At 37.4% G+C, this 20,274-nt stretch overlaps 1 protein-coding gene across 16 annotated transcripts in view; it reads left to right on the top strand.

Annotated features, from left to right (window-relative positions):
• The window catches only part of EML5 (EMAP like 5), a 170,793-nt gene that overhangs the window by 72,852 nt on the left and 77,667 nt on the right, over positions 1–20,274 (top strand). For all 16 annotated transcript variants that reach the window (XR_007518849.1, XM_049897337.1, XM_049897336.1 and 13 more), the window contains 7 exons: positions 8,213–8,380; positions 9,046–9,152; positions 9,868–9,986; positions 11,397–11,587; positions 13,933–14,034; positions 15,369–15,462; positions 16,661–16,761. Coding sequence is in view for 15 of the 16 variants with exons in the window: in XM_049897337.1 (XP_049753294.1) it covers positions 8,213–8,380; positions 9,046–9,152; positions 9,868–9,986; positions 11,397–11,587; positions 13,933–14,034; positions 15,369–15,462; positions 16,661–16,761 (882 nt within the window). In the remaining variant the exon portion in view is untranslated. The remainder of the gene's footprint in view (positions 1–8,212; positions 8,381–9,045; positions 9,153–9,867; positions 9,987–11,396; positions 11,588–13,932; positions 14,035–15,368; positions 15,463–16,660; positions 16,762–20,274) is intronic.

Here is a 20,274-nt window from a genome sequence, read left to right as displayed (position 1 = left end):
TGGAATGTGGGATGTACGAAATACGAATCTAGGAAAATTGGAAGTCATAAAAAATGAAATAGAATGCATAAAAATTGATATCCTAGGCATTAGTGAGCTGAAATGGACTAGTTTTGGCCATTTTGAATTGGACAGCCATATGGTCTACTATGCCAGGTGTCATGGATTAAATTGTGTCCCCCAAAAATATCTGTCAGCTTGGCTGGGAAATAATTCCCAGTACTGTGCAATTGTCCACTATCTTGTCATCTGATGTGATTTTCCTGTGTGTTGTAAAGCCTATCTCTATGATGTTAATGAGGTGGGATTAATGTCAATTATGTTAATGAGGCCAAGGCTCAATCTATAAGATTAGGTTGTATTCTAAGTCAATCTCTCTTGAGACATAAAAGAGAGATGTGAGCAGAGAGACATGGGAGACCCCGTAACAATAAGAAAGCAATTCCTGGAGCATGGTGTGTCCTTTGGATCTGCGGTTCCTGTTCTGAAGCTCCTAGGCTGGGGAAGATTGATGACAAGGACCTTCCCCCAGAGCCAACAGAGAGAGAAAGCCTTCCCCTGGAGCTGGCACCCTGAATTTGGATTTCTAACCTACTAGACTGTGAGAGAATAAATTTCTCTTTGTTAAAACCACCCACTTGTGGTATTTCTGTAATAGCAGCACTAGATGACTAAGATACCAGAATGACAAAGGGGAATGGCATTATGTTCATTGTCAAAAAGAACATTACCAGACTACCCTGAAGTGCAGTGCTGTCAGTGATAGGATAATATCCATATGTCTACAAGGAAAACTAGTTAATACAAGTGTTATTCAAATTTACGCACCAACCACTAAGGCCAAAGATAGAGAAATTGAAGATTTTTATCAACTTCTGCAGTCTGAAAGGAAACAAACATGCAATCAAGATCCATTGATAATTACTGGTAATTGAAATGCACAAGCTGGAAACAAAGAAGGATCGGTAGTTGGAAAATACGGCCTTAGTGTAGGAACAACTCCAGAGAGCGCATGATAGAATTTTGCAAGACCAACAACTTCATTGCAAATACCTTTTTTTCAGCATACAAACTGTAACTATACACACGGACCTTGCCAGACGGAATATCCAGGACTCAAATCAATACATCTGTGGAAAGATACGATGGAGAAGCTCAGAACAAATCAGCCAACTGCAGAACAGACCATCAGTTGTTCATATGCAAGTTCAAGTTGAAGCTGAAGAAAATTACAAGTCCACGAGGGCCAAAATATAACCTTGAATATATCCCACTTAAATTTAGAAACCATCTCAAGAATAGATTTGATGTGCTAAACATTAATGACTGAAGATCAGATGAGTTGTGGAATGATATTAAGGACATCATAGATGAAGAAAGCAAAAGGTCATTAAATAGACAGGAAAGAAAGAAAAGACAAAAATGGATGTCAGAAGAGACTCTAAAATTTACTCTTGAAGGTAGAATAGCTAAAGCGAAATGAAGAAATGATGAAGTAAAAGAACTGAACAGAAGATTTCAAAGGGCGACTTGAGAAAAAGTATTATAATGAAAAACCTGGAGACAGAAAACCAAAAGGAAAGAACACGCTTGGCATTTCTCTAGCTGAAAGAACTGAAGAAAAAAAAATTCAACCCTCAAGTTGCAATATTGAAGGATTCTACAGGGAAAATATTGTACAATACAGGAAGCATCAACAGAAGATGGAAAGAATATACAGAGTCACTGTACCAGAAAGAATTGGTTGACATTCAACCATTTCAGGAGGTAGCATATGACCAAAAACCAATGGCATTGAAGAAAAAGCCCAGGCTGCACTGAAGGCATTGGCAAAAAACAAGGCTCCAGGAATTGACGGAATACCAATAGAGATGTTTCAACAAAGAGATGCAGTGCTGAAGGTGCTCACTCATCTATGCCAAGAATTTGGAAGGCAGCTACCTGGCCAACCAACTGGAAGAGATCTATATTTGTGCCCATTCCTAAGAAAGGTGATCTAATAGAATGTGGAAATTATCAAACAATATCATGAATATTATACTCAAGTGAAAATATGCTGAAGATCATTCAAAAGCAGTTGCAGCAGTTCTTTGACAGGGAACTGCCAGAAATTCAAGCCGGATTCAGAAGAGGATGTGGAACCAGGGATATCACTGCTGATGTCAGATGGATCATGGCTGAAAGCAGAGTATACCAAAAAGATGTTTATCTGTGTTTTAATGACTATGCAAAGGCATTCAATTGTGTAGATCATAACAAATTATGGATAATGCTGTGAAGAATGGGAATTCCAGAACACTTAATTGTGTTCTTGAAGAACTTGTACATAGACAAAAAGGAAGTTGTTTGAACAGAATAAGGGAATACTGCATGGTTTAAAGTCAGGAACGGTGTGCGTCAGGGTTGTATCCTTTCACCATACTTAGTCAGTCTCTATGCTGAGCAAATAATCTGAGAAGCTGGACTATATGAAGAAGAATGGGCATCAAGATTGGAGGAAGGCTCATTAACAACCTGTGTTTTGCAGATGACACAACCTTGCTTACTGCGAGTGAAGAGGACTTGAAGCACGTACTAGTGAAGATCAAAGACCACAGCCTTCAGTATGCATTACACCTCAACATAAAGAAAAGAAAAATCCTCACAACTGGACCAATGAGCAACATCATGATAAATGGAGTAGTGATTAAAGTTGTCGAGGGTTTCATTTTACTTGGATCCACAATAAACACCCACGGAAGCAGCAGTCAAGAAATCAGAGACATATCGCATTGGGCAAATCTACTGCAAAAGATAGCAAAGATGTCACTTTAAAGACTAAAGTGCACCTGATGCAAGCCATGTTATTTTCAGTCACCTCATATGCATGTGAAAGCTGGATTAAGAATAAAGAAGACTGAAAAACAATTGATACCTTTAAATTATGATATTGGTGAAGAATGTTGAAAATACTATACACTGCCAGAAGAAGGAACACATCTGTCTTGGAAAAAGTACATCCAGAATGCTCCTTAGAAGCAAGGATGGCAAGATGTCATCTCATGTACTTTGGACGTGTTATCAGGAAGGACCAGTCCCTGGACAAGGACATCATGCTTGGTAAATCAGAGGGTCAGTGAATAAGAGGAAGACCCTCAATAAGATGGATTGACACAGTGGCTGCAACAATTGGCTTAAGCATACAATGATTGTGAGGTTGGCGCAGAACTGGGCTGTGGTTTTTTCTGTTGTAGATAGGGTCGTTATGAGTCGGATCCCGTTTGATGGCACCTGACAACAACATGTAGCATTAAAAAAAGCCAAAAACCAAATGTGTTGCCGTTGAGTTGATTGCAACTCATAGCGACCCTGTAGGACAGAGTAGAACTGCCCCATAGAGTTTCCAAGGAGCGCCTGGCAGATTCGAACTGACTATGCTCCCTGAAATGATATACCCAAAAAGACACAATATCACCTGTTCCAAGAACACATCACCTAAGTCTAATCATGAGGAAATATCAGACAAACCCAAACTGAAGAACATTCCACAAATACCTGGATTAGAAAATAGCTATAAAGGACATTGTTGGGATAATTGGGCATATTTGAATAAAAATATATATTAAAAATACTTTATTAATATTAAATTTGTGCATTTGATGGTTATATTGCAGTTATGTAGGAAAATGCCCTTGTTTTTAGGAGATATGTATTTACATATTTAGGAGTGAAATTTTATATTATCTGCAACTAACTCTCAAATGGTTAAAATGTGGTAAAATATTTAAAATTGGTGAATTCAGCCAATGGGTTAAATTGAAGGGGTTTCTGGGTGTTTATTTGCACTAGGCTTACAATTTTTCTGTAAGTTTAAAATTTTTCAAATTAAGAAATTGAAGGAAAATAGCCCCTCTGAGTTAAATTAGTGTGTCTACTCTGGTCTTGGTGGTTCAGTGGTAGAATTCTCACTTTCCATGTGGAAGACCCAGTTTGATTCTTGGCCAATACACCTCAAGTGCAGCCACCACCCATCTGTCAATGGAAGCTTTTCAAGTGCTGTGATGCTCAACAAATTTCAGCAGAGCTTCTAGACTAAAACAGACCAAGAAGAAAGGCCTGGTGGTCTGCTTTTGAAAAATTAGCCGAAGAAAACCCTATGGATTATAGTGGTCCAATCCACAACTGATCCGTGGGGATGGTGAACAACCAGGCATGGGGTCACCATGAGTTGGGAACCAACTGGATGCCATCTAACAACTCTGGCCTTAGTACTATCAAAATTATATTTTTGAAAGAATAGATTTTTTAAAGCCATAATTTTTAAATATGAGGGAAATGTTTCACCAAAAATCAAGTCTATTACAAATGATAATTTTCAGAAGGAAGGTCTCCATGTTTTGTTGTTCATCTTATTTCTTATTTAATTATTATGGAATGTGTAGCAGAAAGTCCTCAGGGTGCTGGGAAAATGTAGGCTACTTACATTTAGGTTAGAATCTATTGATAGTTGTCCGCTTGTCAATCTGACAAAGGTTGGACAAATTTTTTTTTTAAGGACCTATAAGTAGAATATGGCTGACTACTCAGAGAGGAATGAGGAGTCATTGGGGGGTTTGAAGCAGAAGAGTAATGTACTTTGATTTACTTTTTTTTTAATTTTTTTAATTAATTTTTATTAAGCTTCAAGTGAACATTTACCATTCCAATCAGTCTGTCACATGTAGGTTTACATACATCCCACTCCCTTCTCCCACTTGCTCTCCCCCTGTTGAGTCAGCCCTTACAGTCTCTCGTTTCGTGCCAATTTTGCCATCTTCCTTCTCTCTCTATCTTCCCATCCCCCCTCCAGTCAAGAGTTGCCAACACACTCTCCAGTGTCCACCTGATTTAATTAGCTCACTCTTCATCAGCATCTCTCTCCCCCCCACTGACCAGTCCTTTTCATGCCTGATGATTTGTCTTCGGGGATGGTTCCTGTCCTGTGCCATCAGAAGTTCTGGGGAGCATTGTCTCTGGGATTCCTCTAGTCGCAGTTATACCATTAGGTATGGTCTTTTCATGAGAATTTGGGGACTGTATCCCATTGGTCTCCTGCTCCCTCAGGAGTTGTCTGTTGTGCTCTCTGACAGGGCAGACATCGATTGTGGCCGGGCACCAACTAGTTCTTCTGGTCTCAGGATAATGTAGGTCTCTGGTTCATGTGGCCCTTTCTGTCTCTTGGGTTCTTAGTTGTCGTGTGACCTTGGTGTTCTTCCTTTGCCTTTGCTCCAGATGGGTTGAAACCAATTGATGTATCTTAGATGGCCGCTTGTTGGCATTTAGGACCCCAGGCGCCACAATTCAAAGTGGGATGCAGAATGTTTTCATAATAGAATTATTTTGCCCATTGACTTAGAAGTCCCCTCAAACCAAGTTCCCCAGTTGATTTACTTTTTTTAAAAATGGGAATATAATTCACATATCACAAAATTCACCCTCTTAAAGTATACTGCTCAGTGGTTTTTAGTATATTCACAAGATTGTGCAGCCACCACCGCTGTCTAGTTCCAGAACATTTTCCTCCCCCCGAAGAAGAAACCTCTTACCCAGTAGTAGTCATTCCCAATTCCCTGCTCCCGCAGCCCTGGCAACCACTAATCTCCTGTCTGTCTCTGTGGCTTTGCTTGTTCTGGATATTTCATATAAATGTAATCATACAATATGTGACTTTTGGGGGGGTGGAGTCTGGCTTCTTTCATATTTTCAGCATTCATTACCCATGTTGGAGCATGTATCAGTACTTCATTTTTTTTTATTGCCAAGTAATATTCTACGATATACCACATTTTGTGTATCCACTCATCTGTTGATAGACATTGGATTGTTTATAAACATTCAGGTACAGGTTTTTGTGTGGACGTATGTTTTACTTGTTTTGGGGATATACCCTAAGAGTAGAATGCCAGGTCATACGTTTAACTTTTTGAGGAACCGCCAAAATGTTATCCAAAACAACTGCACTGTTTTACATTCTCACCGGCAATGTACGACAGTTCCAACTTCTCCCCGTCTTTGTAAACACTTGCTATTATCTGTCTTTTTTATTCTAGCCATTTTAGTGGGTGTAATGTGGTATGTCATGGTTATTTTGATTTGTATTTCCCTGCTAAGTAGGATGTTGAACATCTTTTAATGTGCTTATTGGCCATTTGTACATCTTAACTTAGAAAAATGTCTATTCAAATGCCTTGCCCATTTTTTAACTGGGTTGTTTGTTTTGTTGTTGAGTTGTGGGTATTCTGGATTATTAAACCCGTATTAGGTATATGATTTGCGAGTATTTTCTCCCATTCTGTAGGTTGGCTTTTTACTTCCTTCTTGTGTCCTTTGAAGCACAAAAGTTTTTAATTCTGATGAAATCCAGTCTGTCTATTTTTTGTTGTTAACTGCTTTTGTTTTTAGTGTCATGTCTAAAAACGATTACCCAGTCTAAGGCCACAAATATTTACACATGTGTTTTCTTCTGAGGATTTTATAGTTTCAGCTCTTACATTTAGGTCTTTGATTCATTCTAAGTTTATCTTTACTTATAGTGTGAGGTAGAAGTCCAAATTCATTCTTTACCACGTGGATATCCAGGTGTCTCCAAAATACCATATATTGAAAAGACTGTTCTTTCTGGCATTGAACTGTCTTGGCATCACAGTCGTCGAAAATCAGTTGATGGGTTTATTTCTGGACTGTGAATTCTATTCCATTGATCTATGTCTGTCCTTACGCCAGTGCCACACAATCTTGATTAATATAGCTTTGTAGTAAATTTTGAAACAGGGACGTGTGAGTCCTCCAATTTTGTTCTTTTTCAAGACTGTTTTGGCTATTCTGGGTCTCTTGCATTTTCATATGAGTTTTAGAATCAGCTTGTCAATTTCTGCAGAAAGCCAGCTGGGATTTTGATAGGGTTTACACTGAATCTGTAGATCAGTTGGGGGATTATTGCCTTATTGATTCCTTAACAATATTAAGTCTTCAAACCATGAACACATGATGTCATTCCACTTATTTGAGTCCTCTTTTATTTCTTCCAGTGAGGTTTTGTAGTTTTCAGTGTACAAATTTTGCACTTAAGTATTTTATTTTTTATAATTTTGTAAATAGAATTGTTTCCTTAATTTCATTTTTGGATCATTTGTTGCTAGTGTATACAAATAAAAATGATTTTGTACATTGATCTTATACTCTGTAATATTGATGAACTTATTAGTTCACATAGTTTTTTAGTGGATTCCTTAGGATTTTCTACATGTGAGATCACGTCATGTGCAAGTAGAGATAGTTTTACTTCTCTCCTTCCAGTCTAGGTGCTTGTTACTTCTTTTTTTTGGTCTAATTGCTCTGATTATAAACTCCAGTGTAATACCGAATAGAAGTAGTGAGAGTAGACATCCTTGTCTTGTTCCTGATCTTAGGGGGAAAGCTTTCATTCTTTAACCATTAAGTATAATGTTAACTGTGGACTTTTCATAGATGCTCTTTATCAGGTTGAGGAAATTCTTTTCTATTCCTAGTTTGTTGAGTGTTTTTATCATAAAAGAAAGTTAGATTTTGGCAAATGCCTTTTCTGTATCTATTGAAATGATCATGTGGCTTTTATCTTTTATTTGATTAATATGATATATTAAAAAAAAATTTTTTTACATTGAATTTTGTATTTTGAATGAACCTAGCATTCCTGGCATAAATCCCACTTATTCATAGTATATAATCCTCTATATATGTTGCTGGATTCGGTTTGCTAGTATTTTATTGGTGATTTACATTTTAAAGGGATCTTCTCGCTGCTTGGATTGAGAGTAGCGAGGGCAGAGGTGGAGCAGACTTGGTGCTTTCAATTTTATTTAAAACCGAAGACCTCGGGCCAATATATTCAAATGTTTTAAAATGAAAAAAAAAGCTGATCCCCTTGAAGATGCATGTTTTTCTCAGAACACTAAAATGATGCCTTATAGCCCTGGTGGTTCCTACCAAATTGTATTGTGAATTAGTAGAACGAAGATTTGCATCCATTGATGAAAGTTCATTCATTTATTCATTCAACAAGTGTTTGAATTAATACTTTTCACTTTGATCATAATTGTTAAGATGATGGAAGGGGGATACAATGGTTCATGTGTAGAAATTGTTGTTTAAAGCAGTATTTATATAATTTGTGTTGACATTGGTTTATCAATTTAAAGATGTATTTTTGTTGTAGGGGCCAAGTTTAAGAAATATATTGGCCATTCGGCTCATGTAACTAATGTCAGATGGTCACATGATTATCAGTGGGTTATTTCTATTGGCGGAGCCGATCACTCTGTCTTTCAGTGGAAATTTATTCCTGAAAGAAAACTAAAAGATGCTCTTCATATAGCACCCCAAGGTGAGTAGGCACACTACCTAAACAACTTCCCTGCAAATAACATCAGTAATCCCAAAATGACAATTTTAGTGTTGAAGCATTATCTAGCCTCATAACCTAACACTACAGTTGATTAGTAGTAGAGATTTTGTATTAAAATATTAGGTCTGTATGTTTAAAGGCAGATGTCACACAGCATGAAATACAAAGTGCTTTTGGTTGCATTTAAATCTATTAAATGATGAGGAAAGAAACAGTTATATTAGCAAAACAAATATGTAATATATACTGAAGAAGACTGGTATCTAGGTATTGCCTGTGCTTTTTTGACAAAGAAAAGTGATCTGTTAATTCACCTGTTGCATGTAGTATTTTTAGCTGCTTTTCATGTTAATTATAGGTTACATTCACTTATATTTGGACAGACATTTACATTTGCTATAGCAGCACTGGGGAACCAGGGAAAGGATTTAAAGGGGCTATTGAGTTTGCAGTGAGTGGAGAGGAAGAATAGTCTGTAGTGCAGTTTACTGACACCTGTGTCCCTTGAATAGATAATTTCATTTGATTGATGGCTTGTCTCCATGTCAGCTGACAGTAGTCAGCTTTTAATCATTAATTTTGCAGTGCTGTTTTGGAAAGGAATCTTTTTTAAAGCCATAATATTTCATCTTTTAAAATTACAGAAAGTCTGGCTGACTCTAATAGTGATGAATCAGATTCAGATCTGTCTGATGTCCCAGAACTGGATTCTGAAATTGAACAAGAAACGCAGCTCACTCACCGTCGGCAGGTAATCTTTTATTGTCCTGTGATTTCTCCTTGAAGGGCGTGATTTCTTCTCTTACCTTGCTCCCTTTTTAAAAAAAAAAAAAAAAAAAATTTTTTTTTTTTATTGTTACCTTTTATGGTTTTGAATTTTCCAAGCAATCTATGGTTGTTTTGATTTTCTTCCTTTAAGGGTTAAAGTACACTTCTGTTAAATATTCTTTTATAGTAAATGCCTGATATACTTTGAGTGTTTGTATTACATTTGTCTATAGGTTTTGTCGGAAACCCTGGTGGCGTAGAGGTTAAGTGCTACAGCTGCTAACCAAGAGGTCGGCAGTTCAAATCCACCAGGTGCTCCTGGGAAACTCTATGGGGCAGTTCTACTCTGTCCTATAGGGTCTCTATGACTCTATGAGCTGGAATCGACTCGATGGCATTGGGTCTGGTCTTTATAGGTTTTGTTACAGTACACTCCCATTTATTTCCTTTAAAATAATTTCTTATAACAGATAAAAGTTCCCTGGAACACTAAATATATGTCAGTGTGCTATATAAAAAAAAATGTAAATTAGTTCTTTCCAAAAAGTTTCATAAAGTGCCTAGTCATTTAAGACAATTGTTAAAGCTTTAATAATCAACAGTAACCACAGTGTATGAAAGTGATATTAGGAGTGTATGAACACCCTTATTGATATATGGTCTAAGAATATTCCAACTTATGTTCGTGTTTTTTAAAGGTTTACAAAGAAGATCTACCTCAGCTTAAAGAGCAATGCAAAGAGAAACAAAAAAGTGCTACTTCTAAAAGAAGAGATCCGGCTCCAGGAAATAGTCTTCGATTGCACTTCGTTCATGGGTATGAAACAGCTGTTTTTCACTTATGTGTTTGGATTTTGGTTCACACTTACTAGCTGTGTAACTTTTGAGCAAGTGACCTACCCTGTCTGTGCCTTTGTTTCACCATCTGTAAAGTGGAGATAATAACAGCACCTACTTCATAGAGTTCTGATGAGAGTAAATGAGTCAGTATTTGTAGTGACTTAGAACATTGTGTGACACATAATAAATGCTGTATAAGTGTTTATCAAATAAAAACAAAATCAGTTTATCTTACAAAATTTACTGTAATAGAAATAGACCTTTTTTGAAACAAATGAAAATACATAAAATATAAGAAATAATCATCTCCCTCAAATACATCTAATTTGGAATGATAGCGTGGCTTCTTTTGACCTTAGCATTGTGGCCATCATATTTTAATTTCAGTAGAATTTCTGGATTCTCTTAGAACACCTGGCAACACAGATCTCACATTGCAGCTTGGCAACAACAAATTTTTCAATCCAGTTCCTTCCTACCCCTCATCCAGCACCCATTTTCTTACCCGCTTGATAATGCTTTTCAAGAACGTGAAAGAGATTTACTTAGTAAAAATATTTCTTCTCCAGTGTTAAAACAGGCAGCATATTTCTACATAGTTTACGTTTCACAAATTTGATGCTCCAAGAAGGGTTGTTATAAATGAAATTATATTGACCATTTTAAGAAGATTTAGCTATTTACTCCTGGTTGTGTACAATATTTTAAACTTGTTTTTTAAATTTATTTTTGGAATATATATTATATTTTATCATGGTTGTGCATGAAAGGGTAGACTTTGGAAATCTCCCTCCCACCTCTGCCCTCCCGCCCTGCCACCAGCATTGCACTCCACCAAAGGTACGTTTTTACTTAGTTTCAGATGTATTTTTGCATATACAAACAAATACAAATACACATCATTTTCTAAACCCTTTCATTTTTTAAAAAAGCAATTGTTTTTGTTTTATAGTATACAAGTTTAATATTATACTTACATAAATAATAGTGTGTGGTGGTTAAGAGCTAGGCCACTAACCAAAAGGTCAGCATTTCAAAGAACCTCCAGCTACTCCTTGGAAACCCTGTGGCTCAGTTCTACTCTGTCTATAGGGGTCGCTATGAGTCACAATCGACTCAACGGCACTGGGTATGGTTTTTTTTCCTGGTCATGCGTGGTGTTTTACACGTTGTTTTTTTTATTACAGCTTGGATTTAGTGGCTATTTCAAATCAGAGCAGTTCATAAAAGTTTATGGGACCTGAGATTTTTATATTTTCTTTTAATTGTCCAGTGTCCTTTAAAATTGGAAATTGAATAACCCAAAAAGTACCAACTTCTCTGTATATTCCATATCGATCATATAAAAGGCCAAAGTTAGTTTACTATGATTTGTTTTCTATATTAGTTACAGAGGTTATGACTGCCGAAGTAATCTCTTTTATACTCAAATTGGTGAAATTGTGTACCATGTGGCAGCAGTGGGTGTCATTTATAATCGACAACAGAACACACAGCGCTTTTACCTGGGTCATGATGATGATATTCTCTGCCTGGCCATTCATCCTTTGAAAGACTACGTGGCAACAGGCCAGGTAGGTTAGGCCTTTTTCTGTGTATTAAAGTTGGGTCAGTCCACTTCTTTTTATGACTTTTGGATTCTAAGAAATGAAGAATAAAGAATTCTTTCGACTAGGATTTTATTTTCATATTGTTAATAAAAATTCACCTCAGCTTTTTCCTTCTTGTAGTTTTCTTTGTAGTTTTATTGTTTTAAGTAGTGTTATTTTAATTTAAATTTGAACCAAGAGTTCTGGCTTGTCTTTCTGTTAGGGTGATACTAAAATTTTTTTTAACTTAATGAGTAAAAATTATAGAAACTAGAAATCTGGCTCAGGTTGAGTTATCTAAAATAATATAATGAATTACCTAAGAAGTCTTCTGTGACAAACAGGATGGCTATTTTTGTTTTACAGCTGTGGTAGTAACCTATTCTGGTTTAGCCAAAGTAGAAAGCACAAATATTGAAATAGAGAGTACTGAGAAGTCTTAACTGATACCTTTTTCTATGGGTACTCTCAGAGAAGAAAGGGAAAGGGTGATGCTAATAGGTTCCTACTGTAAGTAAATACTTTACAAGTTTCTTAATATATATTCATTTTATGCTCACCTCAGCCTTCTGAGAGTAAGATAATATTCCCCAGTTTATATATGAGGAAGTTTAGGTTTAGAGAAATTAAATAATTTGCTCAAGATCACTCATCTAACAAGTAGTAAAGCTTAAACCTCTTTGTCTGGTTGGCTCCAAACACTGTGTAAATATAGCTAAGGCTCTGTACTTTCTAGGGAATAAAAAAAAACAAACCAAACCCAGTGCCGTCGAGTTGATTCCAACTCATAGCGACCCTATAGGACAGGGTAGAACTGCCCCATAGAGTTTCCAAAGAGCACCTGGTGGATTCGAACTGCCTCTAGGGAATATTGGGGGTCAACTAGCATCATCCTATATAGCTTCTCTGAAAGGAGAGAAAATTCTCTTTTTTCTTTCTCCCAGTCTTCCCTCCCTTCTTTTTTTTTACCCCCCTTCTTTTTTCTCCCTCCCTTCCTCCATTTACTAAAAAACATTAATTGAACACTTGGTATATACCAGGAAATGTCCAGAGAATATAAAGATAAATAAGACATCTTCTTGCCATGGTAAGTACATATTCTGAGGGGGAAGACAGACATGCAGTGTTGTAACTATAGATCAGGGTTTCTCAATCTTGGCACTGTTGACATTTTGGACTGTATAATTCTTTGTTGTGGGTGACCATCCTGTGCTTTGTAGGTTGTTTAGCAGCATCCCTGGCCATTACCCCTGGCCAGAAGCATCCCTCCACAAGCTGTGACAACCAAAAATGTCTTCAGACATTGCCGAATGACACCTGGGATGCAAAGCCCACCCCACCCCACACTGAGAACCACTAGTATAGAGATATGCACAAAGTCCTATAGCAGTGTAATGAAGGGCTGATTAATTGTGCCTAGCAGAATATGGGGAAACCTTCATAGAGATGATGCCGTCTGAGCTGAGTAGTTCACTTGACTAAGGGGGAATTAGGGAAAGTAGTCTAAGTGTATTATATCACACATAAAAGTAGGGCAAAAAAAAAAGAGCACAGTTTATTTAAAGAACCTTCAGTAGCCCAAAGTGTTAAAATTGTCAAGTGCACGATGGACATTAGTGGAAAAACAAATCAAAAGGGTAGATGGGAGCCTCTGGAACACCATTTACTTTTAGTTTATATAAATGGTTCCTCTTGGAGCAGTTATGTACCCATGTGCTGTGGCAAGGAGCATGAACAGTATTCTGGTACTACTGGAATGAAGACTCGTGTAGAAACTGGTTATTTCCTACCATGATTCTGGAACTTTAGGAAATTGAGGTCAGATTAAATAAAAAGTCAGTATGCTGCCACAGAGCCAAGAGCACCCATCAAGCCACAGATCCTTTCTTCTGGCTTTGCTTTCTGATAGCATTTCTGCTTTAGGCAATGGAGGCTCAAAGCCTTTCTCCCAAGGCGCTGGCTCACCCTGCTTCCTCTGCTTCTCCCAGCGTTTTCCATTTCTTTCCTGTGTTATATTACAAACCGGCCAGTCCCATCTCTATAAAGTCGTAGACTTCTAAAATACATTAAATGTGTTTCTTGAAATTGTTCAAAATGAATAAGATATATATTTATTAAGAAAGAAAAGTGCTTCTGAAGCATTTTGAGTGTTTTGAAATTTAGATGACGAATCTTTTTTTTTTTTTTTGAGACTAGAGTACAAAGAACACCCCCTTGTCAGGAAATGTGATCTTAAGCGGAGTTGAAAATTTTTCCGTTTTATTTCCTTTTAATAGATATGAAAATAATTTAGTTGTATAAAATGACTTTTATAATTCTTCCTCTTTTAGGTAGGTAGAGATCCTTCAGTTCACATATGGGATACAGAGACCATTAAACCATTGTCAGTATTAAAGGGCTACCACCAATACGGTGTCTGTGCTGTTGATTTCTCAGGTAAGGTCATTTTCTACCTCAATGTGAGTGATCAAAAGGCAGAGGCAATACATAGCATTTTAATATAAATCAGGGTTGCTTAAACTTGTCATTTAGCCACAGTCTTCACAGTTGTTATCAGATGTGCTAACTGGAATCCTAAGCAATTAAAAAAAAAAAAAAAATGAAAATCGACTTTGCTCTCTAGTTTATAATCTAATGAGTATAATTTTTAGTACCTGTTAAAATAAACATGTTTCTATTAAAATGAAAAATGTTTGTATAACACCTAAAATCATCTCCATTACCACTAATAGTATGAATCTTCCATTTTGGGCAAACCCGGGCCTCATTTAATGCTTTATAGCCACAGAGTAAACTTTGAAAATGTTTAGGGTAAAAGGGCTAAGAAAGAGAGAGGTGAGAGCTGAAATATTTGTTTTATAACATTTCTAGGAAGTGATAGTGTTGTGGATTGAATTATGTCCCCCCAAAATATGTGTTGAAATCCTTACCCCTATACCCGTGGATGTAATCTCATTTGAGGTCATATCTCTGTAGGGTTTGTCTTCAGCCTACTGAACGTTTTTTAAATCTCTGTAGGGTTTGTCTTCAGCCTACTGAACATTTTTTAAATAATTTATTTTATTGTTGAGAATACACACAGCAAAAACATACACCAATTCAAGTTTCTACATGTACAGTTCAGTGACATTGATTACATTCTTCGAGCTGTTTAACCATTCTCACCCCTCTTTTTCTGAGTTGTTCCTCCCCCATTAACATAAACTCACTGCCCCCTAAATTTCCTATTTAATCTTTTGAGTTGCGTTGACATTTTGATCCCATGTAGATAGTTCTTAAAAGAGTATAATGCTCAAGGCAGATATTATTTACTAGTTAAGCTATTGTTTGGTTTTAAGAAGACTTCAGGGGATATTTTTGGTTTAAGGTTTACAGATTATTTTAGGACAGTAGTTTCAGGGGTTCATCTAGCCTTCATGGCTCCAAAAAGTCTGGATTTTATGAGAATTTAAAATTCTGTTCTGCATTTCCCACTTTTGATCAGGATCTATCTATCTATATAATCTTTGACTAAAATGTTCATGGATGGTAGCTGGGCACCATCCACTTCTTCATAGCGAAGGAGGCAGTTATTCATGGAGGCAATTAGCCACACATTCCATTTCCTCCCCTTATAAATTCTGGTTCTTGCTGTAGGTGTGTGCATGCCTAACATTTAACGTTATTTTATAAAAATTTAAATATAGTGCTGTGGATTTAGAATATGTATGGAATTTTTTTTATCTTCTGAATGTTAATGTTTAGTATATCACACTGATTAATTTCCACAGCGGATGGGAAACGTTTGGCTTCAGTTGGAATAGATGATAGCCATACTGTTGTGCTGTGGGACTGGAAGAAAGGAGAGAAGCTTTCAGTAGCAAGGTAGGGAAAACCTTGTCGTCATCTTGGCAAAATATCGAAATTACTTTGGGCTTCAAGAATGTTTTTAATTAAAACAATTTTTAAATCAAATAGACATGTATACTTTTTTATTGTTGCCATCTTTATCACCGTTGAATAAATAGTATAATAGGGTTTTTTTTTTTTTTGGTAGTGATATAGAGACAAAGGATTTCAGGATTCATTTGTAGGTTTATCCCGTGTGAGCTCACTTTTTGTTATGGTATGGTGTTGGAAATAGCTAATGTCTAAAATCTCCATTTACAGGTAGAGTGCATTCTACTGCATGATAGACTATGATACAGCCATTAAACGGTGAAATGATCATATTCTATAATTAAGTGAAAAAGATACGTACAAACATATCACAAATAAGTTGCAGTTTATTTTTATTTTCTGTTATGTTTTTCTAAATTTTCTAACTTTTCTATAGTGAGCATGTATCATTTTTATATTAATAAAAAATACTAACAATTGCTTTAAAAGAGGAAATGGTCTACAGTGTCAGAGCCCCTTTTTAACTTCCTATTCCTTGAAGTGAGGAGTTAAAGCACTTTAAAAATATGGTTAAATTCTTTTTTCGGAGTGTATAGACAATTTCCAAATAAAGGATAGTTTAAGGTAATATTTGGAAAGGCTATAAACTGTAACAAAGGAGCCCTGGTGGCACAGTGGTTAAGCGCCCCCCTGCTAACTGAAAGGTCAGCGGGTTGAACCCACCAGCTGCTCCGTGGGAGAAAGATGTGGCAGTCTGCTTCCATAAAGATTACAGCCTTGGGAACCCTGTCCTATAGGGTAGCTATGAGTCAGAATCAGCTCCACAGCAGTGGGTTATAAACTGTAACAACGTATTAAAAAAAACTTAAACTCATTTATGCCACAAATAACATTCTCTATACACAGTAGTATAGTAGGTGCAGCTGGTGCTATCCAGAAGAAGTTTAATTTGCCCTGTTCTTGTCTTTTGAGATTCTGTTGAGCAGAGTTAACATACCAAAATAATGACAAAAGAACAAATATACAAATGCATGATTTCGCAGCCCAAACCTGAGAAGCAAGTGGTAAACAAATTCTCAATAATAAAATATCCAAAACACAATGCAGATGAGGCAAATGGTTATTACAAGAGAGATGTCCCTTCAGATACATAGCTATTAAAACGTCTTTGTGTTTATTTCAGAGGAAGTAAAGATAAAATCTTTGTTGTAAAGATCAACCCCTACGTGCCTGATAAATTAATTACAGCGGGAATTAAACACATGCGATTTTGGCGCAGAGCAGGTAAGGAAGTGCTTCTTTTTACTTCTTTGGTATTTAATAAATTTTTATTTTCAAGAGGGATTTACCTAAATGCAATATGGTATCCTGAAATGAATCCTGAAACAGAAAAAGAACATTGGTGAAATCTGGATGCGGTCTGGAGTTGAGATGATTGGAACATATCACAGTTTGTGAGTCTTGGCAAGTGTTTCATGGTAATGTAAGATGTTAACATTAGGGGAAGCTGGCTAAGGGGTATTCAGAAAAGACTCTGCAGTATCTTTGAATCTTTTCTGAAAATCTAAAATCACCCAAAAATAAAAAGCTTATTTTTTAAAGTGATTTAATATAATCTCGGTGCATTTTAGACAAATGTACGATTTATTCTATCCTCATATATCATCTGCATTTATGTAGTATTCATATTTGGATATGAGATTAATCATATGTTGTCCAGACTCATTCCTTCTGTTAAAGACATGTTTTGTAGTCCAAACTGAAAAGGAAAAATTTTGTAGAAATTCTTTATATACTGCAAAATGATATGGAAATGGACTTTGATAACTATTTTAGTTATTTGTAACTGGAAATTAACTGTCTTACAAGATGTCACATTTTAAAGTAAAAAAAAGTCTCTTTTCTAAATAGAGTAATATACTTATGAATTTTAGCAGTGTGATATCAAAATCTGAGTAAATTTAATCCTTTCTGATGAAATGTGTAAGTATAGGACGAAGTCAAACAAATATTAGAAAGGAATAGGCTGAGTGAAGACATTTCTCAAGTTTAAATAAGTTTCAGGTTGTGAAATACATAGGACATGAATCAGTTTTCCAACTTGATATTTAATATTTTATCACTATCATAATACATGTACAGAGTGAAAAGAAGTAATTTCACACATTTGTAATTTCATTTTCATACATTTAAACAAGGGTTTTTTTTTTTTCATTTGAGTGGCCTAGTGGTTAAGAGGTTGGCTGCTAACCAAAAGTTCGGCAGTTCGAATCTACCAGCCACTCCTTGGAAACCCTGTGGGGCAGTTCTACTCTGTCCTGTAGGGTTGCTATGAGTTAAAATCGACTTGATGGCAGCGGGGTTGGTTTTTTGGTTTAGTTATTCAAAACTATAAATACCCAGCAAGTAATGCTTATTATTTTTGCCTTGAAAATACCCATAAATTTGTTTAAAATAAGAGATTTAAAAGTTTAAAATGAAAAGTTTGCAACTGAATAGCTTTTTCCCTTTAAGTTTGATGAGGCATATGGTAGACTGAAATTAAACCGTATAAATATAAATGTTACAGCTTTGCTACACGTTGCAGCCTTCCTCACTCTTGAAGCCGATGGCAGTTATGGTTCAGGTTATTAATCTGAGTAAGCACTATCCAGCCCTCCAAATGCATGGCTTTAGGTAAACTAAATTGAAGAACATGACGTAGGCCTGAGGCTAAAACGGAGCTTCTTCCTTCCCATCCCAGATCCGTTGTTGTTGCTGAGTGCCCTTGAATCGATTCCGACTCACAGTGATCCGACAGGACAGAGTAGAGCTGCCCCTATCGGGTTTCCTAGGCTTTAATCTTTATGGGAGCAGGTCAACAGGCCTTTTCTCCTGCGGAGCCACTGGTGGGGCCTAACCGCGGACCTTTCCGTTGGCAGCCAAGTGCTTGATCATTGCGCCAGCAGGGCTTCTTATCCCAGATCTGGGCTTTGAGAATTCCATGATCAGGTATGTCAGTGATGGGGGAGAGAAACCCCAAGTCTGCTTACCCAAAGAGTTACGTGGATTAGGACTACAGGCCTGTCTCATCCACCCAATCATGGGAGGAACAAATAGAACTATGGGGGTGCCCAGGCCTTACTCCAGAACAATGGTTCTCAAACTTCAGCGTGCAGCAGAATCACCTGAAAAGCTTGTTAAAAGCCCCATCTCCAGAGTTTCTGATACAGTAGGTTAGGGTGGGACCCAAGAAATTGCAGGAGCGCCTGATTCAGTTTCTGGTCTTGAGACATAGTAACGCTTTTGACTCTAAAGTAGGCATGGCTCAGTGATTGTCAGGCTTTGACGCATCTGACTAGCCACTCACCTCCTTTGGGATAGGGAGAGTGAGAAAGTGGGCTGGGGGAGAAATATTTCCTTTCTTCCCTCTCACTCCTCTTCTGGGGAGAGGGAACCTAAGCGTAGAAACATTGAAGGCTTGGCAAAATCTTTCTCCTTCCTCAGTTTTTTCAGAATCCCTAATTGTCAGACTGTTTTTAAAAGTATATGCTGAATACAATACTGGCAGTCCCAGGGTTGCAAATGAGATCCGTTCCTAACGGTATCTTTAAGTCAAATGTGTAGGTAAGCTGGAACAGGTGCATATGGTTCTCACTTAGCCTTACTTTAGTGCAAGAAGGAAACCCTGGCTGCATAGTGGTTAAGTGCTGCAGCTGCTAACCAAGAGGTCAGCAGTTCAAATCCACCAGGCATTCCTTGGAAACTCTGTGGGGCAGTTCTACTCTGTCCTATAGGGTTGTTATGAGTCGGAATCAACTTGACAGCAGTGGGTTTGGTTTTTCTGGTTTTAGTCCCAAAAAAGGCTCAAAGCCTCTTCAGTGATTTTAAGCAAGTGAAGGTGATTGTGATGAAGAATTTGCTGTGAGTTAGGAGCTGGTTCAGCAGTTTCAAAGTGAGGGCAAATTTACATTACATTAAAGTGCAAGTATGTGTTGTCCGGAGTTGTCCGTAAGTCAGACGTTTGTAATTCAGGCACTGCCTGCCTATGAATCTGGCACAAACTCTATTTGGGAAGATGCTTGAACTTATATGAAATTGATTTCAGGTAAATATACTTACCGTATTTTTACCCAATAACACACACCTCCTGCAATTGTTTGCCAGCTGCGCCTCCCCACCTCCCCCACGAGGCATCCGCACAAGCGCTGCCACGCCAAGCCTCTTCCACATGTTGCTGTAGAAAAATAAAACCAGCATAGCACACGTAAGAGGGGGAGGGCTCTGCCATCAAACAAACACAGACAGTGCATAAAAATACAGTAGCTGAAACTTAACTGCTTAATAGATCTGAAACGCAAGACTCAGAAGGCATTGCTTTGTGAGCTCGGGCAAGCTACTTAGTCTGACTCTGTTTCCTCCTTGGTAAAATGGGGATAATAGTATTTGGCACATAACATTATGGTGGAGATTAAATGAGATAATGCTTACAAGCTCTCAGAGCATAGGGCCTGGCACTTAGTAATCATGAATTACTAAAATTCTTGCCCTGACTTACCTGATTTGGACCTAGACATTTTCTCCAAGAGCAGCCTGCTAAGGGGAAGGAGGTTGGTGGGTTGGAGTAGAGGGCACCACGGTCAGTTTTATGACCTGCCTCAGTGACAAACAGATGGCAGTGTGTCTTCTCTCCTTCTGGAGAGCCCAACTGGAGATTCCACTGCTTAATGCCTGGCAGTTGCCATTAGCAGAGCCCCCAAGTTGTAGGTGGTGACCAGCGTGGGTCCTGGGCAGCTGCAAAGTGCAGCCACCAGCTGG

The sequence above is a fragment of the Elephas maximus genome, chromosome 10, assembly GCF_024166365.1.
Source record: "Elephas maximus indicus isolate mEleMax1 chromosome 10, mEleMax1 primary haplotype, whole genome shotgun sequence".
NCBI lineage: Eukaryota > Metazoa > Chordata > Mammalia > Proboscidea > Elephantidae > Elephas > Elephas maximus.
This window is presented reverse-complemented; position numbering and strand designations above follow the sequence as displayed.